Source organism: Electrophorus electricus, chromosome 25, assembly GCF_013358815.1.
Source record: "Electrophorus electricus isolate fEleEle1 chromosome 25, fEleEle1.pri, whole genome shotgun sequence".
NCBI lineage: Eukaryota > Metazoa > Chordata > Actinopteri > Gymnotiformes > Gymnotidae > Electrophorus > Electrophorus electricus.
In genome coordinates, this window is record NC_049559.1 from 4,794,403 (window position 1) to 4,819,999 (window position 25,597).

A 25,597-nucleotide genomic window follows, 5' to 3' on the forward strand; every position below is an offset into this window, starting at 1 on the left:
TTGAAGATTGTCTGCTTGTGTGGACTGCAGGACAGTCTGTTTGCGTATATCGGTTTGCAGTGTGGACGGGGGACTGCAATCCTTGCCTGGCCGGGTCCTGATAGCTAACCTGATAGAGTCCTGTTCTGCACAGTTTCATTTTTTATCCCTATCCTAGCACATCCTGTTCAGCTTATGAGCTGTTGGTCTATAAGATAAATCATTTGAACTCAAAGCTTAAACCTCACCTTGCCGTGGTTCCCCAGGGCTGTGTCCAACAAAGCTTATTCAATTTAGTCAGGGTACCAGCTTCATAAAACCTAACCAATGCAATGGTAGTTTACACATCTCATGACTGTGGTTGACAATTATTTTTTGTTTAGAATAGCCAAGTACAAAAATTATGAAAAGGTTTCAGTTAACTTGGCTTTTCAGTAGAAAAGCAAGAAATAATGCAGAAATATGAAGAATAAAAATCAATTGTCCTGCTGAAAACATTGCACTGAAAAATCTATATAAACACACTATATAAGACTACTCTTTTAAAGGCTAAATGAAGTCAAAGTCAGCTTTATTGTCATTCAGACTACACAACAAGTAGTGCACAGCTGAACAAGATTGCGTTTCTCTAAACTCCGATGTGCAAATATACACTATACATAAAGGTAAGTGCAAGAGACAAGACACATTATAAATACACAAGAAATATCTTTTATATATATATTTATAGTACAAGAATATACATATATTGCACACAATAATAAAATACTGGACATTGTATATAGAAACTATTGACATTGTTCCAGTGAATATTGCACAGTGTATTGTAATTTAGCACTGGAAAATGTTGATAAAACCACAAAAAAGGTTTTTATCTTTATCCACTACTGTTTATACCTACAAAGCATGTATGTGTCTGTCTGTCTGTCGGTCGGTCGGTCGGGCTTGCTGGCTTGCTTGCGTCAGATGTTTGATATGGTATAGTGAAGTGCAATTACAAGCATTTCATGCCTTTGCTCTGCACTGGTGGTGACCCGATCCTGTAGCTGAATCCTCTTTGAGAGACGGTCCTGGCGCTTGCTTGACTTTCTTGGGTGCCCACAAACTGCCTTCACTGCAATTGAACCTCTTTCCTTGAAGTTCTTGATTCGATAAATGGTTGAGTTAGGTGCTCTCTTACAAGCAGCAATGTGCTTCCCTGTGAAGCCCTTTTTATACAGTGCAATGATGACTGTGTGTTTCCTTGGAGGTAACCATGGTTAATGGATGAAAACATCAACCAGTCTGCTCTTCTAATCAGCATGATGGTGATATCATCTGCCTTGTGCTCTTTCTCCTGAGTTAATGAGATCACTAAAATGTTAGCAGGCCATTTTGTGGCAGGGCTGAAATTCAGTGGCTGCAGTGCATCACATCACAATCTAGAGTTAATACAAATTGACACCATAAAAACTGAAGCAGCAAACTTTGTGAAAACCAAAATTTGTGTTAGTCTCAGCTTTTGGCCACGACTGTAGATAATTTCTACAGGTTTGAGTGAACTGGGGAACCACAGAATCTTAAATGATAGTTTTGATAACTAACTAAAAGTGCAGTTGTTAATAGATTATATTGTGACACTTCGTCCTTTTTACTGTTCAGTGAATTAAGAAACTTTCTGGAAATGTGCGACTGGTCAACAGTGGCTTTAAAAAAGTCTTTTCTCTTCATTTCCATCTAGCAGCTTGTGTAGTTGGTGAGAAGCCAAGCGAAGCAAACCAAATTAATGCATCAAGCACTTCAGCAGATGATGGCGAATCACAAGCCCAGGATGATGAACTAGGGTTACAAAGGCAAGTGAAGGCAAACAGCAAAGACAAAAAAAGGAAAGGCAAAAAGCTGAAGTCGGATATACCGGATGTTGGGGAAGAAGCAGCACCTCAATCTCTGTTAATTTCAAAAGACATGAATAAAGAACTTATTCTTGTTGATGAAGGGGTTAAAAGGCACCCAATTCCAAAGACAGTAGCAGAGGACAAAGGCGGAAAGGAGCAAACCACAACTCTATCTAGCAACGGAAAAAAGCCCCCCAAAAAAAGGGCTGGAAAGCAAATCTCGGAGTGTGCCTCTGACATCCTTGAAAACAGCCAGCATCTGGAGGAGTTCAGTGATCATACTCCTCTGAAGAATAAGAAAAAGAAAAGTGTGCTAGCAGGTGAAGAGAGCACAAAAGGGGTGGATGTTAAAATGAGCAGAGAAGCTGAAGTGCCACTGAAGAGATGCACAAATAAAAGGCCGGCAGATCCGAGTAGAGCATTGCCTCTACAAATGTGCCCATCAGAAGATCAGACCAACAGTGCTACCTGCGTGCTGAGGAAAAAAACAAAGCACAAGAAAAAGATGATTATGAAAATGAGAGCTGATGCAAAGATCGTTAATTCTTTACTAGAGAAGACTTGTGCAGATGTTCAAGCAGAATACGTTTCCCCACACCCACCAGCTGCTGTGGTGATTACAACAGGATGTCAGTCATCAAATACTACTGCTCCCTTGTTGATGAACAAGAAAAGCAAGAAACTGAAATCAAAAGGTAAATCTAGAGAAACCGCAAGTTGTGGAGATGTGGACATGTCATCTGACTGCACAGACACCAAGATTAATTGCATAGAAGCATTAAATGCAGATGCTGTTAAACACTCTAAACTCAGATCAACGAAGAAACAAAAGAAAAAGAAATGCATTTCATCACAAGAGCAAGAATTCGGAGTAGACATGGAGCAGTCTGTAGATGCATTGTGTGCAGCACAGACTAATGCAGTCAAACGGTCTTCCAGTACTCCCACGCCACTTCAAAAGAAGAAAACCCAGAAACGAAAGGTGCAGTTGGCAGTGTGTCTGACAGGAGAGCTGAATATGGGAGTTCAGCCTACAAAGGACAACTGCATAACCAAAGAGCATGAGGATGTTGAGTGGTCCACTACTGTAATACCCAAAAAGAAACTGAAGATGAAGAAAGGCTTACAAGAAGCTAACTTTATCTCCTTTGAGGGCAAAATGACTCCCCCCAATCCACTCTTCTGTAAAACTAAACCAAAAGGCTGGAGCGCACCACTGTCCAGCATCAAGGTACACACCATTTCAGACTTTCAAACGTAACACTTTTCTATAGAGTTTTAAGAGGCCTACACTGGTAAGGAGAAATTTACACTCTTGCTAGCTAAATTCAATTCCTTGAAGATATTGCTATTCTTGATCTCTGCATGATACTTTGGCACAGTTTTAAAAAATGCTTTACGTAAATGTGTAAGAGACCTTGGGATGATGTACAAATATTTATAGCATTGGTTGACTCTGGTATTAGTTGCTTAACCTTTGTCTGGGTTTTTTGTATGTGCGCACTAGCTTCAGTATAAGCTCCGAGGACAACGATGGTCCATATTATTCTAAATTAATCTTGCACTCCCCATTCTAAAGCCCATGCACCTCTCCATCCAATAATAGTGTCAAAGAAAAGGCTTACATAAAAATTAACTAAGAAAAAAAATACATGCACTTTGGGGCTGTTAACTGGGGCCATATTGTTGAATATTTAACTTCAATTGATTTACTCCATTATGGATTTAAACTTTTTAAGCCAGTATTAAGGACAGAAGCTCATGATTTGGAGTACATTTTCCACAGAACTGCTCTAGACTGGAATATAACAAAAACGTGTATCCATGTGGCCTTTGCGTTTGTCGCAGGGCTCCATTTTAGATAAATTTGCTTTGAATACATGAAATTTGTATACTATTTTTTTTAATTTGAAGTAGAGAGTGGCAAGTACAAATGGAGTGAACCTTTTTAAGAACAATATCCCCTAGGGTAAGCCCAAATCCTGTTTTAGTCCTGTTGAAGAGGACTTCAGTTGTGTGACTGTAGATAGTAAATATTAAATCTTGTGCAGATTGGTCCAGAAAGATGAATGAACCTATATGGTTATCAGGAGCTTTTGGCAAATAGGGTATTTGACAGCACAAAATTATACCATGTATTCTCTCTTAACATGTTTTAAAAGTTGCTCACTTTTTGCTTATCTAAGACTGGGTCCCCTGTAGAGTTCATCAACAAGAAGTGTAATTTTACAATGTACTGCACAGTTGTGCTTTAGAGCTGTATCTTGGTTTGATCCCCACTAAAATAGGAAAGGAAACTACATAATCGGGCAGATTATGCTGTAGACTCTGGATCTGATCGCACTAAGCTGGAAACCTCCACCAATGAGAAGTTCTTTGTAACCACTAGCTATGTATAAATGTACTAAGAAAATTGCCCTGCTGCAAGTAAAGTAGATTATACAAATTCAAAATGGTTTATGTCGGCAGATTAAAGAAACCCTTGGGAAACCCATCTTAAATTGGCAGGGAAAATCCTGATTCTGTGATGGAGCTGATCCTACCAGAAAACTGCTCAAGATGATGTTTAATATTCACTTTTTTGTGGGAGTACAGCCAACTTGGCAGCAAAACTCTCTTTGTGCTTCTTGGCTAAAGTTCCTTCTTCAGCTCCCTTTCGTTTCCTTCTTTTCTTTTTGTCCTTCTTCTGGTTAAACAGCTCATCTTCTGAAGAATCTGGCTCGTCCTCATCCTCATCTTGTGGGAAGACACCTGCAGCCACGAGAGAAAAGACTGACTGAGTGACGGGAGGTTTCCACCTCATATTGCCTTACAGTTTCACGCCACCGCTGAAAAGCACATTTTCTTTATGCAAAGGCAATACGTCATTTTATATTTATACATATTGTACAGCTACTGTGTCGTATTACCCAACTTGTGTAAATATTTATTTAAAAATGAGATACAAAAGATTGTGTTTACACTAAAGGTGACTGCAGTAAACAAGAAAAACAAGACTATTACTTCATGATTAACCGTCACTTTCAGCTGCCCGTTTAACCTTTATAGCAAAAACAGAAAAATGACCAGGCCTCCATTGTTCTTCAGAACTGAACTTTTCCATCATATTTAAGGCTTTCTTTAATTTGATGACCTACTGTCAAATATTTACAGATTTTGGTCATTACTCAAAGTCTTGAATATTCACCTTGATAGGCCTGTAGATGCTTCCATATATTGCACTCTAAATACGGTGTGGTAGCTCAGAGGTTAAGGTATTTGAATAGTAATCAGAAGTCTGCAGGTTCAAGCCCCACCACCAGCAAGTTGCCACTGTTGGGACCCTGAGCAATGCCATTAACCCTTGATTGCTCAAGCTGTATTCATTCATAATTGTAAGTCGCTTTGGATAAAACAATCAGCTAAATGCTGTAAATAGCGTCTAATTTACATTACATGTTGCATTTTCTGATCACTACTAACCCCCCCCCCATACACCAAACCTAGTTTGTCATATTTCACTAATGTTTTCCGAGATTAACAGTAGCCCCATTGCTACAGGTAAGGACAGACTCAGTGGAGTAGCAAGAAAATCAGCTGGTGTAGGGAGACCAGATGCCATTTATGATATGTATAATCAAAATGACTGCTATGGCCTTTTGAGGTAGAAGTACATTTTGTACTTTGTGCTATTAACTTCAAAATATATAAGAAAAATCAGAGCTTTGTAAACATGGGTGTATTTTGTCCATTAAATCTCAAAAGTTCAAGTAATATGTTCCTGTTTGTTCTGTTACAATAAACTTAGTTATCCTGCAATAAATAACGTTACAGTTGCACTTATCACATTTCATATTTAATCTTAAATATTTTTTACCCCATTCCTACTGTATCTTTTGATAAAGAACTTTGTAGGTCTTGTTTAATGAAGTGCTAAACTAAAGCATATTAGTATTGGTATTACTGGTGTGATCTCTTACCTTCACTTAAGTCACGAAATCTTGGTAGGAAGGCATTAAGAAAAAAGGGGGAAAACTCAGTTAAGATGTAATGATGGTAGAACGTTTTTGTACTATTGTAAGCGTCTTTGGGTCCTTGAAAAGTGCTATATACACACACACAATGTATTATTAATAATAATAATAACAACATTTTATATTTAACTTTATACATTATTTTTAATGTCAGACATGGTTATACTTACATCTTCACCATGCTGTACATTCTAGTTCGATTGAAGTTTGTTGCATTCTTGCGACTGCCCAACTCAAACAGCCGATCCGCTATTGCACCATAGTCAAACTGCAACATGAGACAATATGATGGTATAGTCCATTTTCCATAATGCTGCTTGATGCAGGACAAAAGTAAAATGACTCCAGTCATCATTTCCTCACACAGGCGAAGCACTCACTTGGAGAACATGCTCAGGGTCTTCATTGTTTGGTTCCTCATCAGGACGTGCATCCTCCATAATAGGAATTTCATCTTGACTGCCTTGGTTGCTTTTCTTTGGGACACCTGGAAAACAAAACCAACATGGTAGTCTGAAATGCCAATGGCAGAAAACAGGGTGAACCCACAGTTGAACTATCAAGGGATTTCAAAGTTAATCATCATCATCATCACGAACTGAAATGGAGCCAAGTGTCAACATGTGATGAGATGTAACCTCTCTTTCCCGTTTGTTTGGGCAAACAGATGTTGCATCCTAATCTGGTCTGTTACACACCCCCCACACCCCCCCCCAAAAAAAACAAAAACAAAAAAAAACCCAAAACAAAACACTAAAAACCACAACCCACATCTCTTTTGGAATCCCTTTTCACCTTCTAGGTCTAGATAAGCAAAAGACGCAGTTATCTGAAGATTCAATTTCATGAATTGAGCTTTTAGCATTTTTTTTTTTACAGGACTCATGGAATGGAGCAGACAGTAATGTGCAAGTTTACTGGGCGAGGAAATGAATGCAAACATGCAAACCAATATCCACAGATCCCAGCATGTGTTCATTTTTTGTATTATCATACCATTCCAGCAGAACGCATCTACATATTTTATAGTCTTCTTCCACTTTCTATTGCCAACAATACATTTGGTGATACTTAGTCTCCTGCTTAGATGAGCACATGGGTATTGCATAACAGACTTAAAGGGTCAGCAAATTTGGGAAGGGTTCTCAAACCTACCATACCACATTTTGTAACCCCCTGCTTTAATCTGTTTAATTTAGAAAAAAGGCCACTTAAATTTAATGCCACTTGACCCACCGTTGACCACATTAGCTCTCCAGTTTATCTTGAGTTCATCTTGCTCAACAGTTTCCTCCTCATCTTCAGAAGCCTGACCAGAGTCGGAATCTGCTCCTCTTCCTTCACACAGCTCCTTCCTCAGGTCCTCTATAGCAAAGGAGGCCTGGTCTACTATGCTGGAGAAGATGTGTTTGGAAATTGAAGTCACCAGTCGGCGACTAGCAAAAGACCAAGGAATGGAGGGAAACCAGAGTATACAGTGTGAGCAAGTTTGGTAAATACACTGGTTACTCCAAAGATGTAGCCATCTGAGCAACTCACTCTTTGCTTTTAGCCATGGTGTTGCAGAAAGGGTCAATGAAGGTCAAGTTCTGATCTGCTGTCAGCTGCAAGAAAAGATACATAAAAACAACTGCTTACCCACATTAAAACATCGCATAAAAGCAAAACCATAAAGATTACGATAGAATAATGAACTTCAGACAGTCTACCACACAAATTTTGACTGTTCACCAACTCTTACCTCTGCAGAACCAATATGAGCCAATTCAGTCATATACACGTCCAGAATATGTAACACAAGCCCATTTGGAATGCCTTCTCTGCTCTGCAAGAGGTGCGTTGTGAAAACCTTTAAAAAATTATTTACCATACTAGAGAGAAAGAGAGAGAGAGAGAGAGAGAGAGAGAGAGAAAATAAATAAATAAAGAGGAAAGCCCATTAAATTCACTTCACTTTTCACTGCTAAACTCTGGTCAAAATTTAAAATAGAAAAACAAAAACAAACCCCCCCCCCCCCCCCCCACCTTACCTGGTTTCCCATTCTTTCCTCTTGAGCATCCCAAAGGCTTGTCTGAAGACAAAGCGAACCAGCTTTTATGGAAATGACAAAAAGACAAGGTTATAAAAATATACTTTACATTACAACCCAAGAAATATTAGTGCATCAACTCCATTTGCCATATAAGCCTTATTTGGACTGGATTACAAATATTGGGGGGGGGGGGGGGAAATGTCATTAACACACACCTCAGTTATTAAACTCATCTGAACGACATTAAAATTACTTCAGGACAAGACAGCTTCTAGTGTGTTGCATTTTATACAAACTCGGCTTTGCAGTTAAAAAAAAAAAAAAGTCAACAAGTAAAATGGCATGTTGATGTTGGACTGTAGTTCTTACCAACATTATGGGTTAATGATCATGTTTTCATATCAGTTGATTCACAGGCAGAATTTACAATTACCTTTGTAGCATGGGGCCCCAAAGTAGTTGCATGAATGTATAACCCTCAGCATGAATTAAGCCTTAGTTCAGGAGAAACATGTGTAAACTATATATAAGAGAGCTGTGGGTCATATTTATCTAATGTGTAAAAGCAACTGCTGGGGCCACAATACACATTGAAGAATGTCTTTTAGGCACAATGCATCTAAACTTTCCTGACCAGGTTTTTCCTTCATGGCTACAGCTCATCCATAATCATATAAGCATATCCAGCATGATGAATGTACTATGCCATAAGGCATGCATCAATCAGTGAATGATTCCAGGAACATGTGTTTTCACTACTTCATGGGGAATCACAGTTTATGTGAAATACTACTGGACAGATATATCCAAGATCCTGGCAATCCACTATATAAAAATGAATTACACCATGTAAACAACCATGGTTTCGGTGCAAGGTCATCATTTTATAGCTGACCTGGAAAAATTTATCCATGCGAAGTCTGTCAATGCCATTCCATTCTCTCTTTAGAGTCTGAAGAAAAGTTTCAAAATACAGCAGCTCTACAGTTTTGAGAAAAACAAGACATGGTTAAAATGAATGGCTATTCATGTTTCTGATCAACTGCTGCTGTATTTGATTTACGTAGCTTGCGTTGTATGCAATGATCCAGATGTTCTTGTAAGAAATATTCCTTTATTCTTAGACATTTGCTAGATTTTTCCCTTTTAAAACTATAAGTGATTAACTGATCAAATTTCACACAGTAGTAAACATGCTCATTTCCTTACAAAAAAAGACAAAACCAGCTCCTATACACAAAACCTTGACCTCAATATTTACCAAATAAAAGTATTAGGCAAATGAACTGTGCGCCTGTTCGATCATTTCCAGTTATTGTTTTGAAGCAAGACATGGTAATTTTATTTGTATAGCACCTTACATAGAGCATAGCAACTTAAGAGTTCTTTACAATCAGGCTGTACCAATGAAGCATGTCTTACTGATATAATAAGTATGACAAATTTCAATCTCTCTTCTGTAGAAAGTGGGAAATGACCTACTGGATATAGGCTACAATGGGAGATTATCATATTTATACATTTTTCACTGTATTCTTTATATCTTATTTCATTACACGGAGCCGACATTGAATAAGACTGTGCTGTCACTGCATATTCCCCCATGTACATTTGTTTTTAACGTCCACTGTAAATGATCATGGATGAGTGAAGTACATGCTCTTTAAATTTTTAAAAATCCAAAGATATATTTCTTGCACTCATTCAAATGACCTAAAGCGGGACAAACGTTAATGACATTAGCCTAGAAATGTAGCCTGCCAGCTTTATCTGTAATGCACTCAAATTTGGCCCTAAAATATTAGAGCCCACCTGATGGGTAGCAAACATTGACAATATAAGGAGATGTTAATGCATCATAACCTCACAAATGAAACATTGTCTCAGAAACAGTACTTACGGCTCTCTGTGGTGCAGAAGCTATTCATCAGTCCAGATATTTGATCAGAGAGTTCCTCCTGAGATCAAACATAACAGACCATTGTCAAATAGCCACACAAACATCAAGACTGAGGTGCATCAGTCAGACAGAGGTTACTGCAAACATGTATAGCATTTGGTGCCCTTGGCCTGGCTGTCAGTTGAGACAGACAGATTGTCTACTGTGGACAAGGAAGAATAGTTAAACAATGACAAGTCTTGATCAAACCTCATACTGAGTGCCTGGCTTGATCTGGTCTACCAGGTGAGCTACAGGAGCACGAAGTTTCTGAGAAGTGGTGGTTTATCTTCTGATAATGATTCCAATACATGAACTCTGCTGATATAGAGTACTGACTATCAGTGCTGCTTTTTTATCACTATTTTTTAAAAGCTGATCTATCTTCAAGTGCACTCCCTTGTAACTTTCACCATGTTGACCTAAACTCCATCATTTCTTAGTCCTGACTGAACCTGCATGATAATCACAATGCACAAGACTGCCTGGAATGCAATGAATAAGAACAATCAATTACACTCGCCATACATTCTCATGCATTTAACGCATCACATGTATGGGCCATGCATTCACACTATTTGGCCAACAGTAAGGCCTATGTAGGTGTTAGCTACCCTCAGATTGGTGGCAATTTGATGGTGACTGCAAGGCTATCTGAGCACAATGGCTGATGAAAGCATGAAGAGCAAAGAAAATGTGGTTGATGGAGACCTTATGAGCAAAAGAACAGCACTTCGGAATCTAAAAAAAATTCCAAACAGGAGAGAAAACAATTTACACAATACCTGTGTAAAACATGTTGAACAGATTTCTCATTTCTAGAGAACTATAAACAGAACTTTTACAAAGCAGCAACAATTTTTATTGTGTGATTGCTCAGATATTTCCTGCACATTCAGAAAAGTACTTAAGGCCAATTTCATAAATGTTAACTTTGTATGAGGCACTTTTTCATAAAAAAAAAAAAAGAATATCAAGTAACTGTATACATGTTAACTAAACTTTTAAAATGCCTTCAGAAAATAATGAAGGACTATACTATGATCAATATCAACATTTTCTATTGTTTATGGAAACCCAAAAAACGATTTTGCTACTCCTTTTCCCTCCCGACACAACATATATTCTACAGTACATCGCTAGACAGCAAACATGTGCTGATTTTACTGCTTTAGACCTCTACTCACTTTCTTTGGCCTTTTGTTCGTATTCCACAGGTACACATCTCTGCGCTTCTCTCTGTTCAGTATTAACAGGAGTATCCCAGCTATGAGCTCGCTAACCTAGTTATCTCTACTCGGGTCCCATTAACTCACCTGCAGAAGCGGCTTGTCCTGCATCCACAAACAATAGAAAAGTCCTTTCCATATTTTCAACAAGTCATCACTCGTGAAACCACCTTGCAAGAACAAACATAACACCAAGTGTTACTGACTGGCACGCATTAATCTAACCTGGATGATAGCTAGTCTAGCTAAATAACGTATGGTAACTAGCCTCGCTAGACAAGACGCTAGAACTTCGCTAGCTAACTATATGGATAAACAATGACGCGTGTAACAAAATTGCATACTGATTGAAGTTGGTTAAGCCCGACACGAATATCCACAATTTTCAGTTGCAGACGTCAATCTGAAGCAAACCAGTTAATGTTTTTAAACATCATCTATTCGTCAGTACCTTAGCAAAAAGCTAATGGCACTGGTGACACTGCTAGCTAACTAAATAAACTTACTACGAATATGTACCTTCGATTTTCTGAGACCGGAGGCTGATGTATTTCCTCAGCGTCTTTAAAGCCCTAATCCTAATGGACGTTTCGTTCGAAGCCAACCTTTGTGCCAGGAAGATCTCTGGGTCCCGCTTCGCCAGCGCCATGTCTGCGCTTTTTCACGTGGAACACACGCTTCTTTGGCTCACGTTGATGACGTTTCACGTGGAACACACGCTTCTTTGGCTCACGTCGATGACGTTACCACCACGTCCTCCCAGACGCCCCTCAAAAAGCGCATTAAATACCCGGGCGTCGTGCACGTTGCAGTTCGTACAGCAGGTTGACTTTTCCATTGTGTACGTTCTTCAAACGACCGATTATGAGTAAAATTAGTCACAACATTTTTTTTACAATCAATTCACCAAAAATAAATGATAAAGGCTGTCAGAAATCCTACCTAGAGGCAGTTGTACTTTTTGGTTCAGTTGTGTTCCACTCTACACAATCTGCTGTTATATAGTCATTGCTAATGCGCTTGAACTATCCCAACTATGAATAAAGTTCCGGATCAACGTGAGTTTTTAATCAATTAGCAAATAAATAGCGTTTCCAAATGATATCAGCAGGTGGCACTCTACACATCCCATATCTATAGGCTGGACCCAAAACCACATACTACTGTTCTTAATAACGGTGATGTGCATCCACACCCTTTTAATCCTTTGTGAAATGGGCAACACAGAGATGGACAAAAATTACACAGAAATAGACAAAAAACAGAGAAATGTTCGTGCTACAGGAAATCCTATAGGCTTTTCCATGTAATTTATCTAATTCCCTTATAGACCTCCATAACATCTGACATTATATCCGCAAAACTTGAATGGATTTATTTCGTTCACGCGGGAATATTTACATGTTGTTGCAATCTTTACAATTTAAAATGTGCTGTAAAATTCTAAATTATGCAAGTGTTTTATTTTATATGTACAGATAGGGTTAAAAGATATCCTTTACACATTTTAGATGCATATGATTATGATAAATTATTACTGTACAATGTAGAAACCTTTAAGTGATTGTGCACACATGTTTAACTGTTTAAGTCTGGGACTGACTAGAGATCAGAGGCACCACTTACCACAAGCCAAGGCAGGCAATTGTTTGAGGCCCCAGACCAGAGGGGGGGCCCCTGAAGGGCAGACAAACTTTAAACTACAGCAGATCTGACAAAAACAATGACATACATCATAACTGGTATGTGACCCAGTGACAGAGTAATATAACACTGATCTATGGAAGGCAACTACCAGTTCACTCCAGAAGGATGACAAATAGGTGTCTATCCAGGTGTTCTGCCAAACAGAGGAAAGGGAGCTGAAAAACTGGACTGCCTGGCCTAAAACTGGTCATCTGGCCAGCCTACCCTCACCTTCCAGAAAGTAATATTTAAGTTCTGTGTGTTTTGACTTTTTTTTTTTTTTGCAGACACAACCAAAGTTGAAGAATTCTCAGTGCACTTCAGCCATTACATGGCATTGCATTTGTTCCATTAGCAGCACGCATGATTAATTAGTCAAGCTTCGATTAGCTAAACCAGGTATTGAATAGTAACCAGAAGTACTTGCCTTTTCCTCGCAAACTTTTGAATACTTACTACTTTTTATTTTAAGTTTATTTTTTTAAATTAAGTACTCAGTGTGTAGATAAACAACTTTACATATATATTGTCAAGACTTTTCAGTGTTATATATTCCATTTTTAATTTTTAGGAAATCCTGTTTGTTTGTTTGTTTGTTTGTTTGTTTGTTTTTCAGGCAAGCAAAATGCTGTAACATGGTTTTCTACCTCTTCTTGGACCAGTATAATGTGCATGATTTGCAGTATGCTAACTATCAGTGTAGGTTTTTGGTGCAGAGTAAGGTGTATCATTCTACCCCACAAACCCATATTCAGAGAAATGGGACATTTGAGGGGCTGCAGTATAAAGATCCTTCCATAGAGAAGTGGTGAAGACCATGTATTTTTTTTTGTTATAATAGCAGTTATGACACTTGCAGGTTTCATAGCCAGTATCTCAGTATCACGATTTCCCCCACGAGTTTCCTTAGCATCTTGGTTTCCACTACAACGTTTTCCACGTGCTTTCTGTTTCCTTCCTGAACTTGTTTCCATGAGTTACCACGTTTTGGTTTTGTTCTGTTACCATCCCCCCCCCCTCATTATGCCTTTATAGGTTTGTATATTTAATCCTGTTGGGTTTTTTGTTTTGCTTTATGTGTTTGCTACATATTTCGCTTAGTTTCACGTTTGTTCTGGCTCCTGCTCCTAGTTTTGTGTTTTCTGTTGTTTTAATTAAAGAATGCTTCCGCACTTGCATCCTGCCTCTCAGCCCATCATTGCTAACATAACAATCAGTATGTAACCTGATCCCTGACACATGGGTTTGAGTATTCTTGTAACCTTGAAGGAACTGAATGTTTCTGATTTTTTTAAAAACAATTGGTAGGTGTACCTTCATACTATTTGCATAAATAATGTACCACACCAATGTTTGCTGTAATGACCAGCATAAGAATAATCTTATGCTGGTCAAGACCCCTCAAGAGCATTCATATATATATATATATATATATATATATATATATATATATATATATATATTTGTCTGTCTGTATGTGTGTGTGTGTGTGTGTTTATAACCACGCCCCCCGGAATTGCACACACCAGCACAGGGTTCACTGTTGAATATTTGTCTGTCTATTTAAACCCCTGTCAGTGTGTGTACCGTTGTTGGTCATTGTTGTTAAGTGTTAATGCCAATTTTTGTGAGACCCACTGCAGCTGAAACATTGGTTTGTGTAGTTACCGTTAATGTGTATACGTTCTTCGTTTAATGTTAATTGTGTTGTCGTGTTCATGGTAGACGTTATATTTGAGTGCCACCTTTGTCGTCTGTGTTTTGGCTGATGTGCTGATTGTTTCCTATTTTTTAGATTGCTTAAGTCGACCCTGTTCCAATCTATTTCCAATAAATCCAATACATTTTATTTCCAATAAAACTAATCAAAGCACTATGATGTGTCTTGATTACATATCATTTCCAGTGTTTTTCAAAGGACTCCACTGAGGAGACGGCAACAGCTTAAAGGCTATAATAGCCAAAATAACAGCCCTGTCCATCTCACTTCAATCTTATCTCTTAGACCGCAATCTAGATCAAACTTCAAAACCAGCAGGGGAGATGATCCTGATGCAGGCAGCATTAGGGAAGAAAATTATAAACCTGTCTGATGGGGCTGATCACAACGAGGTAGTTGTTGTTCAGTTTGAGCACTGTCTTTCATTTTCTTTTTACTGTTTTGTCAGTTTTAAAATGCTTGCTAGCTTTACTACTTTGTACATAGATTTCAAGGGTGCTCATGAGCACTAGCCAAAGGGGGCTGGCTTCTGTATAAAGCTGGAGGTACTTCATGCAATTTCCTCAAAATATTTTTCCCAAATTTGATCAAGTCTTGATTATTTTTTGAACACTTCATTTTCAGGGGGAACAGGCCAGAGGCTAAATTGTTGTTGTTCCACCTGAAGCAGAAGGATACAACAGCCATTACCTTAAAAACGTGTCTAGTAGTAGAAGAAGTATTTTGTACATAGTTCCATTACAACAAACTCTGGACACAAATCCACTCCCTGTGGATTTCCCTGAACTACAGATGACACCAAAAGCCAAGTGCAGTTTTGTAGATCTTGTATGTCTTTGCAGCTCCTTGCTGTATATTACAAGAACTACAAGTGGGAGAATGATTTACTGGACATAGAGGAAGATCCAGGAAGGGTACAAAACAACATATCCTTCTTTTTGTCCAATATGTGACAAGAAGTTTCCAGACAATGTAAGTTTCTTGGAAATATGAACAGACAGGGTGTAGGTGTGTTGCCACTGAATTACCAGATACTGTCGCTCTATGCAGGCCTGTTTTATTAGTTCTGAAATGTACCAAGAACAGATTCTTCTATTTCATATTAGACCAGAATAAAGGTCAGGAAGGTGGCCCTTCAGAAGAAGATCTACACACAGACCAAGACTCATCAGAGTGGTCAGACTCATCTTCATCCTCTACCTCCTCCTCTTCCTCCACATCAACATCAAGTTCCTCTGATGATCAGCGCAAAAAAAAAAAAAAAAGAAAGAAAAGAAAAGAAACACAAGCAGTGCCACAAGAAAAACCTGAAAAGGAAAAAGAACATCAGGACAGAGACAGAGAGGTAAATGAGATCATAATAAACTCATCTGGGGATTATTCATGTAATATTCCATGAAATGCATAAGGATACAGAAGATTACACACTTCATTTAGTGACTGTTTAAATTGATTTGTACTGTTTTACTTTTGTATGTATCTCTATTTTGTTTTTTTCTTGTGCCTTTATAGCTAGAAATCCACAACTGGCTGTAAGAAGATACAAAAAGATTTACAGGAGAGGAAAAAGTCTTTGTGATGCATACAAGGCTGTTGGTGTGGACAGAAACACTGTAATGGCCAATGCTCCCATTGCAGAGCTTGCTATTCTGGCACCTGACCAATACACTAAGCTTTTAGAGCATTACTTGCAACAAGAGAAATTACATGTGTTTGCAGTGAAGTCTGCAGATGTCTTAAACAATGATATGCTGTTGCTGACCACTGTGGAAATGTACAAAAAGAAAAACAAACTTCTGCCTTTAATGAAAAGAAAATAAGAAGGCTGTTTCCTACTTAATACACCAGTGTGGATTGGATTAGAAAAACTCAAATGAGTACTTAGTTTTGGAATATCCCACAGTATTGGTGTGAAAAAAGAGGAAGTATTACAATGTTTGGTACAAAGTAAAAATACCGTATACATATATATATATATATATATATATATATATATATATATATATATATATATATATATATATATATATATATATATATATATATATATATATAGGTCATTACTGTTATTATCTTTTGAGGGTTGTAATGTTATGGAGGCAGGTAAATAAATAATATGTTCCAACTAGTACTTCATACTTGAAATAGTAATGTTTACCAACCATTGTAAATGTCTATATATTGATATTTTTTGCAATTTTAAATAAGGGGCAGCAACATGTTTTATAAATTGTTACCAAGTCATTTATACATGTCTTAATAAACAACTTAAAATGATAAGTTTACTTTAAAGTGTGTAGTTTGTAAATGATGTATAGACAGTTATAGATATTCATGTATATCGAATAGTTTCCACTTTAGTTTAGCAGCTGCAAAAATGCTACAGATTATTCATATATGACATGTAAGTAATTTATAAACCACAGCTGCTGTTTGTTACTGTTTAACAAATCATTTGTATGGCTACACTTTTGAATTATTTTAACTGGAAATCACACACGTGCCTGAGAACTGTGTAATGACACACGTGAGTGAGAACTATGTAATCACACACATTTTTAATCACACTTGATTGAGAACTATGTAATTACACACACCTGAGTGGAACTATGTAATCAATTCATCTGAGAGAGAACTATGTAATCACATACATCTGAGTGATCTGGCTGTCCATCTACTTTTCAAATAGGTACTGCTTAAGATATGTAATGAGGACTGGCTGGATTTCAAGCACTGGTTCTTGATATATGGCTCATTAACTTGTTCACAACCTTGACTCAACCAAAACCCAACAATGTGTGTAGTTCAGAGTGTCACACATGTGCTCCATAGGTCATTATTTTGACCCCATGCTGATTTTACACTTGGCTTGAGAATAGAAAGTAAAAGTCTACAAAGAGATGTGTCTGAAAGATAAAGACTGCATGTGAATAAGATGCACTTTGCCATAAGTATCCTTGCCTCATAATTCCTAATATTTGTTTGAAAGGTTTTGTGACCAAATGTTGTTGGATTTAAAATACCATGGTCACTCTGGGTGCATTAAATTCTTGCATTTGCTTTGATGAGGTGATCTTTCCTGAAGAGCTGTGATCAATGAACTCAAGATTCATGTATTCATTCACAGCCGATCAGGAGCACACCGAGCTTGCTGTAAGGATTTCCTTGGTGCTGTAGATTCAGCCCAAAAGAATTTGCATTGAAAGACGACAACTACAACATGCAGTCATTTAATTTCCTTATAGACCTCCATAACATCTGACATTACATCTGCAAAACTCGAGTATAGAGTATTGATATTTGATATTGTGTTCTGTTTGTTAGTCGAGAATATTTTATTCTATTATTTAAAAAAATATTACATTTTAGTTTCTTTATAATATTTCTTTGTGGAATATTTTCATATACAAATAGTGATACTCCACTTTAGAACTATGGATGAATAAGTAATATTATTCAATAAAAATACTTTCAAACTTTGCCATTTTAAACAGCAGAATTCTAAATGTTGAGTTTTTTAGCACTTTTGAGACAAAAATAGAAATCAGAAACCTCTCCCTTTATCCAAAATAAGATACCTCTCCCTGTATTGAAAGCAGACTGAAGTCCACAGAAATACATATGTGCTCTCATTACAATAACAGAGGCCACGTGTTCACCTCTGTCCTCCAGGGAAGCATATATAGATCATTAAGGAGATGCATGCAAGTGCTCACATGATCAGTTTCTTCAGCTTGATTTAACAGCTACATAGGAAATGGACACATCATTACCATAGCACAGTAAACCTTTCTCTGAAAAGTAAGAACTGGGGTACCCGTACCAGAAATATTGTCAAATAGCGACTTCCAACCAAAGAAAAATCTTCCAGCCTCACTGAACTCTGGAAGAACTCCACTTGCAGTCTTAGCAGGCTTGAAGTTGGTCATGTATTACATTTACATTTAACACATTTGGCAAACACTTTATGGAAAATGGCTTACAATTTTCAGTCATGTTACGGAGGTAGGCAGGTGTAGTGTTAGGATTCTTGTCCAAGGACTCTTACTGGCATTGCCAAGAGTGGAATTGAACTCCAATACCCAAAGGTGTGGGTGGGGGCAGCAGCGTTGCTACCTACACTATAACAACCAAACCAAACATGCTATAATTAGTATATGATTGGGTGAATTACTAAGCCCTTTTACATACACAGTGAATCACTCCAGTGATTCCAGCCATCCCCTTGACAGTAATGTGCTGTACTTGCTCACTTCCTAGCAGAGACCCCATATCTGCTTCCAATCAAAGAGATAACACTATCACATAGTTTCATGTGTTCCCAGAATGCAGCTCTCATTTGTCTGAATTAAAACAATAGTTGTGCTGCACAGTTAGGAGTTTGCCTTCCTCTCACTTCATTGGCCTGTCGGGGGAAATGTTGAGGTTTTATGATGCAATTGTTTGGGGCCATCTGATTGGTTGGTTGAGAATATTCTTCACAAAGGCTCACATATACGCAGACACACACATACATGCAAACACACAAAATGTATCTCACAGCCTCAACATTGCTCTTGTAAGTCTTTATTATCGGTTTGGTACAGACCAGTTGATTAAAACCAATGACTGACCTTCTTCATATTAAACAGAAAAAGTGCTTATACAGCTGTGCTTACTATGGTAAAATTATGTGTGTCATTGTCTTTTTATCCTTCTTTCTTTACCAAAATTGGAATATTGAAATTAAATTAAACTTTTTTTTTTTTTTTTGGCTTTTCATTTAGAATACCTAACCTGCTTACCCTACGCAGTATCTCATGTACTCCTGAGTTCGGTTTGTGGGGCTCAAGTCTTTAAGTTGCAAGATCTGTTGCACAGTGTTTCATTTATTCTAGTACATGTAGTTTTGTGGTCATTTAGAAGAGGGGACTAAACACAAAATGCGCTATTCTAAAATAACAGAATTGATATGCTGAGAAATACCTGCCAAAAAAAAAAGGTTTAAAAAAAGCAAAAAACAACAACTAAACAGTGGTTGACTTTAGTACATGTGGGAGAGAAAACGTATATGTTTGATCAATAAGTAAACCATCAAATGGGACACAGCAGCCGCACTCAAAAGTAAGTTTTGCTGTTGTTTTTTTCTGCTGCTTCACAGACGTCATTTACTACGCACGATTCGCCCAGCTTATACCCATAGTTTGGTTTTAATCGATGCTCAAGTTATTAACCTTATAAATCTCCCTCTGTGCCCACTGCCCACAACAAGCCACACACACACACACACACACACACGCACACGCACACGCGCACACACACACACATTGAGCGACAGCGACGATAAATGGCTATGGTTGTTAAGTGCAAAGAGACCCTTGGAAATATCTATCCAAAGGCCGCTCAGAAACAGGACAATCTGTTTGCTTGTGTAATGCGTATTATGGGAGTCTTACAATAAAGGCAATTTCCAGCTCATAATGAAGTCAGGGCTCTACCAGATCGGAATTGCTTTTCCTCCTGGAGGTGACCACACTGTTTCGCTCTCTCATCCTTTAACATGTGTTGAACTGAGTACTTTACCGTGCGATTAGTAATCTTATGCCTCTCCCGGGATGCGGCCCATCGCTCGACAAGTGTTAAGTATTCCAGCAAACACTGAACATAATGCACAAAGTCTGTTTTTACCACTTCTGAAAAAAAAATCTAAAATCTAAAATTAACATTAACAGTGCGATCCAATCTAGTGTACCCTAGATACCTTTATTCATCTCTTTTTATTTCTATCTTATGCGTAATTGCTGTTAATGCATCGGGTAGAGCAAACTGGTAGTTTCAGAGTTTAGCAAATAATCAAATCTGAATTAAATTTTGATTAACCCTGTACACTCACATCTTTAACTCTGTACACACATCTTTAACACTGTACACTCACATCTTTAACTCTGTACACTCACATCGTTAACATTGTATCCTCACATTCTTTAACTCTGTACACTCACATCGTTAACATTGTATCCTCACATTCTTTAACGCTGTACACTCATATCTTTAACACTGTATGATTATGATAGTCACAATGCATCTCTCTGCTTCAGGGTTCAGATCTGCAGAGTACTTTGTGTGGACTCATTTGGCGAGACCATAACCAGGTGAAAGTTATATGCAGTGTCTTTGTACAAATCTGTGTGTGCACTCTAATTACTTGTAAATAAGCATGTTTCTTAGTCTAAGCATTCATCATCTAATACATATTTGTATATTCGGTTTCTCAGGAGCAGATCCAAAATGTCTTCAAACGAGTGAGTATTATGTGTCTGGCTGTGCCAGCCATTTGATACCTTTGGATTGATAATTTCAGAGTAATAAGCATTTGATAATAGCACCCTGTCAAACTGAGTATAATGCAAATACCAAGAGATAGTACAGACTCTTTAAATCTCTTTTTTTTTTCAGTTTTTGTTTCACTATTCCAAAGCACAGAATTCTCTTGGTTCTGTTGAGAGAGAGGTAAAGCCCCTCGAGAATTCTTTACTTAACTTTGCTTAATTGCCCTATGAAACATTCTCCTTGAACATGTACTGAACTACATATTCTTTATCTAGTCACACTTCGTCCACCCGCTAATGCGCCTCTCCCCCAAGTTTACCCAGCGCAGGAAGAAACAGCAGGCATCCTCGGTAGGCCTGGTCCCATTTTCCATCAGCTTATACCATCTGAAGAACAGATGTATTCATAATAGGCTCACCATTATAGATTATAATGATGTCAAAATGTATAAATATTGCTAGCTACTAAGATCAGGATTGTGAGCAGTGGTTTTAATGGTCACAAATCAGATGAAATATGATGTCAGTGCTCTGTGACGTCTTGTGTCAGTGACCTCATCTTTCTCTTAGAGAAGCTGAAGGGGACATGCAGTCACTCAGACAGACTCGTTTGAGGTGATGTTTACTTCGGCCGACATGCCGGATGTCATGTAGTGGTGGTAGAGTCAGACAGCTAATCTCACACATGACTCAGCCTATCAGTTCACATATCTGCACATCATTACCCACTACCAACTACCATTTGAGAGATTTAGTTGGTCAGATTTCTGGTGATTAAGATGGCATCTTAAAGCTGTACTTACCCACACTACTGTGTGCTTCATAATCTTCTCTGGGTTTTAGATTCTCAAAATCAACAGGCCACATTCTAAACAAATGTCTAAAAGATGCAATAATCAGTCTAATCCATCATGTGCAGTTAACATGCAATATCTAAAACTTCTATGCATCCTTATTCACCAAGTTATTATTATTTTTAATTAATTAATTAATTTATTTTTTTGCAGATGTCCTCTGTTCTTTCCTTGGATGCTCTGCAAGATGGGGAACAAGGTCTGGGCTGATCCCAACTCACAGACCACTCGAGCTGTAATTGAGTCAATGTTTGTAAATAAATTGAATCTCATGTTTTTAGTGCCATGTCTTTCAGTCTTTCACAAGCACCATTTCACTGCCCATGCACTCATTGTTTGCTGTATTATTTTAACCTTGCACCAACACTCACAGTACTAATTAGCTACAACTCTCCTATAGGTATATTTCAATTATTCTGGTGCAATTATTCTGTTACCATTTACAACTGGTCAGCTATGCCATAACATATTAATCACTGGTCAGTTTCTGATCTAGAGTTGCACAATATATTGCTTGTAATTCGTTAAATAGCAGTACTCTATTAGAGAGCCTTCTACAAATTGCATGTTGTGACCCTGACCAATCAGACCTCGTAATCTAGATATTTTTTGGGTTTCAGTCTAACAAATGTAAACTCCTTGTAAAATATACAATAACACCATCTCAATATGTAGATATCTCAGTACAGTATTTTTGTCTATCCAGCAGCCCAACTCTACACAAATTCTGTCCTTTATTAGATTGAGTTGGTTTACTGGGTCAGTTTTTTCCATATTGGAGTAAATATTATATATTATTAATAAATTATTCAGCACTATTATGATCACTTATGACCAGATATTATTTTGTGCTAAGAAGCAGATTGACTGCAATCTCTAACTATGCACCGCCAAGGTATTTCCAATAAAGAGCTGAGTATATGGAATTTTATCGAAGACATCAACTCTTGGATTTGTTGCTGTTTACATAAGCACACTTGTACTGTACTGTCCTGAATGTCTCTAATCATAATATCAAACCTGATCATTGCCCTGAGGCCATAACTAGCAACCAGCTTAATCCTAACACAAAAACTAAGACACAAGGGTTTTTACTCATTTAATTTGAAATATAAGGTCACATGTCATGTTTACTATATTTATAATGTGTAGACAATACACAAATCAGAAATCCAAGGGATTTTTATAATAACCAATGGGACCATTTGTATAAAAACTGTTTAGGTGAGGAACATGTATAATGACTCATATATACATGACATAAATAAAATACCACTTTCAAATAGCATTTCTGGAAGGTGTCAACCGTTAGCAGACCTAAAAATCATGATGAATTGAAATTTTGCATCTTTGGAACAAGAATCCTTCATCAGGCTTAGCTTCAAAGTGCAGTTCTTAGTCAACACCACTAGAGGGAACATAAGCCTGACTATAGTAAAGAGGACTTAAGCACTGTGAGAAGTGCACAGCACACTATATTCAGGAGAATCAGGTCAGCAGCTGCATTGTGGGTGTGGAACATGCTGAAACATGACTCCTTGTGTATCAAACACCACTGGGTGGAGGTGGGGTGGACCACACACTTCAGCTGTGGGCCCTGGCTGAATGCACCCGTGAGCCAGGCATTCAGTCATCGTCAGATTCGTCACTGTCTCTGCGGCTGGGCACGGAGCACCTGATGGACGACAGCAGCTGATCCTGGATCTGCTTCCGTGGATTTTCCTCCAGGTCTGTCTTCACAGCACCTGCCTCAGCCAGGCGCCACTCCAACTCTGATAAACACAGGCAGCAGCAGGAGGGTTACACACACGCCAAGAAATCCCAGACAGCTTTTGGTATTAACTGATTTCCAATTTTTTTTAAACAAAATGGAGTACATAAGGTTCTATACTGTATAAGCATGAACTTGAAAATCTTTGAACTTTAGAGGGTTCATAAATGGTTTAGGGAAGGAACATTCCTAAAGTCATCAAAACTTGAGCGAATGCAGAGGATCTGAAATGTATCATTCATCATTCTTTTTCAACATACATACCATCACACTTGAGGTTCATGCCCCCAAAAACAAGTGGGCCGATGAACTGGGCCTTCATCTCTCCCTCATAGTAGACGAACACAGTGGGGAGATTCCTGTCGGGGTAGTTGGGGATGCATGTTGTTGAGATGGACTTCAGGAATTTGGTCTGTGGGAACTTTCGAGCCAACTCCGAGAGGTGCTGGTTTATGAGTGTGCATAGAGGGATGCTGGGAAAATAAAGATCATCCTTATCATCAATGTTATGAATACTGTGCTACATAATAATCATCTGTATGGCATAGGAGACTTTTAAGTTATTTTACTACACAAAAGCACATTCTTGTGTATGCTTGATGACACACATGCTCACTCACTCATTCATTCAGGCTCTCACCCTTGTTTGTAGAGGTGCAGTACCACCCAGATTCCACTGCCAGCCTTGTTCACTTCCTGAATGTAGTCCTGACCAGAAATTTCATTCACCTCACCAAACACATTTTTTATCTGGTTTGCTTTCCACTCTGCAAGCCTCTTTTGCCTGGGAACAGAAACAGCAATACTTTAATACATAATAAAGATCATGTGCTTGCATTCATTTTACTGATGAACTGTAGGTCAGACTTTCTCAGGAACTTAAAATGCCAAGTTTCAGGCATTCCAAAATGCTAAAGGTTCTAGGCCAGTACTCACCTGTACATCTCTATGGCAGCCTCATCCTCCTCACTGAACTCATCCTCATTCTCTTCTAGCTCCTCCAGAGTCATATTCTCATAGGTCTTCACTACAGAGACAGAGGAATCAGACAAATTCCACAACAAACCACCCAAGGTCAAATCAAGCCTAGCAGAATGTACTGCTCCAGTGTTCACATCACTCAGGATCAATGTCTGGAAGCTTAGAAACATTATTACCACCACAATAAAGAGTCCTAAATAAATTACATTTATAGATAAAACAATAGCTTGTGGTCAATACACTCATTCATATTGTTTTCTTGGCATTTGACGAATCTTACCAATGGACTGTTGGTGAATATTTTGTTCCTCTTCTTTGTCCTCCTTCGGAGTCTCTTTAGGAGGGAGGATACCTTTTTTTCTGAGAATATCATTCCACTCAGTATCTTCGTTCGGGTCCTTGAGTCAAGACATGTATAGATTAATTACATAGAGGAACTGTTATTTGCCAACTTATGATGAATTACCCATTTTATTATGAAGCTACTTCCACAAAATCTGAGTTTAAGATCCAGAAATCAGACTGGACGCGACACTACACAAAAAGCCAGCTACAGATAGTCCATTAACCAGTTACCTAACCAAATCTAACTATCCAAAAAGGAATCCTTATTCAGTGACCAAGCTAGCTAACACAGCTAACCTAACTCAAAGCTTACTAAATCATGTTTCCTAAACTTGGCCGTGTTTAAAACACAGTTAGCTTCGTTGATATCATTGATCTCCGGATGGCCGAAAAAACGAAAATAAAGAATAATTAAAGACAAACCTGCATTTCTATTACTGAGTTGGTCTCTCCGTCAAATTAGACTGTGGCTGTTCCGAGACGGAAATAGAAGGACCAGACATAAATTAGCTCCGACTGGATGAAACGTCTACGCATACCAACAAACGCGCTTTCTACTTTAATGCTAACTCTACTTTAATGCTAAAACCAATTCCTAGGCGCATTACTATTTATAAAATTGTTTATACATTTTATAATAAATGGCATTATGCACTGATAATACTGAGCAAAATAATCTCAAATGTGACGAGAGTTACAGCGTGGGACAATAATACCGGTTGCACCAATATCCGAGTTGAGCCCAAATGGCCATATAAGGGTTGCAGCGCACGACCAGGCGAAGCTGTCAATCAGGTCGATCTGATCATCTGGAGAACAAATAAACAGTGTTTACTAACAGCCTGTTTTTTTTTTTGTTTTTTTT

General features: G+C 38.1%; 2 protein-coding genes and 1 long non-coding RNA gene across 3 annotated transcripts; 1 reads left to right on the forward strand and 2 right to left on the reverse strand.

The window, feature by feature from the left end:
* Window positions 1-685: 685 nt before the first annotated feature.
* On the reverse strand, window positions 686-11,737 carry LOC113568842 (ribosomal RNA processing protein 1 homolog A-like). Its single transcript, XM_035523023.1, has 12 exons — window positions 11,587-11,737; window positions 11,155-11,237; window positions 9,800-9,857; window positions 8,795-8,880; window positions 7,897-7,958; window positions 7,608-7,737; window positions 7,406-7,470; window positions 7,103-7,302; window positions 6,247-6,353; window positions 6,037-6,134; window positions 5,813-5,832; window positions 686-4,604 (listed from the first exon to the last, which is right to left on the reverse strand). The coding sequence occupies exons 1-12, from the start codon at window positions 11,714-11,716 to the stop codon at window positions 4,420-4,422; spliced, it is 1,224 nt and encodes a 407-aa protein (XP_035378916.1). The 5' UTR covers window positions 11,717-11,737; the 3' UTR covers window positions 686-4,419.
* Window positions 11,738-20,546: 8,809 nt separating this feature from the next.
* On the forward strand, window positions 20,547-21,913 carry LOC118240800. Its single transcript, XR_004775637.1, has 6 exons — window positions 20,547-20,604; window positions 20,728-20,754; window positions 20,909-20,962; window positions 21,058-21,132; window positions 21,352-21,396; window positions 21,789-21,913. It is a non-coding gene; the product is annotated as an uncharacterized LOC118240800 (long non-coding RNA).
* An 808-nt stretch (window positions 21,914-22,721) lies between these two features.
* LOC113568965 (phosducin-like 3) lies at window positions 22,722-25,247 on the reverse strand. The gene is made up of 6 exons (XM_026997101.2): window positions 25,156-25,247; window positions 24,668-24,785; window positions 24,343-24,433; window positions 24,047-24,190; window positions 23,671-23,879; window positions 22,722-23,407 (listed from the first exon to the last, which is right to left on the reverse strand). The coding sequence occupies exons 1-6, from the start codon at window positions 25,159-25,161 to the stop codon at window positions 23,262-23,264; spliced, it is 714 nt and encodes a 237-aa protein (XP_026852902.2). The 5' UTR covers window positions 25,162-25,247; the 3' UTR covers window positions 22,722-23,261.
* Window positions 25,248-25,597: the final 350 nt, after the last annotated feature.

Excerpts from the sequence above, each read along its gene's own strand:
- LOC113568842 (XM_035523023.1), bottom strand. The coding sequence starts at position 11,716 with ATGGCGCTGGCGAAGCGGGACCCAGAGATCTTCCTGGCACAAAGGTTG. Across the intron at positions 9,858-11,154 it reads AGGACAAGCCGCTTCTGCAG|GAGGAACTCTCTGATCAAAT; the intron begins GTGAGTTAATGG and ends GTTTGATCTCAG. Across the intron at positions 7,738-7,896 it reads AGGAAAGAATGGGAAACCAG|TATGGTAAATAATTTTTTAA; the intron begins GTAAGGTGGGGG and ends CTTTCTCTCTAG.
- LOC113568965 (XM_026997101.2), bottom strand. Across the intron at positions 24,191-24,342 it reads GCTGCCATAGAGATGTACAG|GCAAAAGAGGCTTGCAGAGT; the intron begins GTGAGTACTGGC and ends TTCTGTTCCCAG. Across the intron at positions 23,880-24,046 it reads CTGCACCTCTACAAACAAGG|CATCCCTCTATGCACACTCA; the intron begins GTGAGAGCCTGA and ends TTATTTTCCCAG.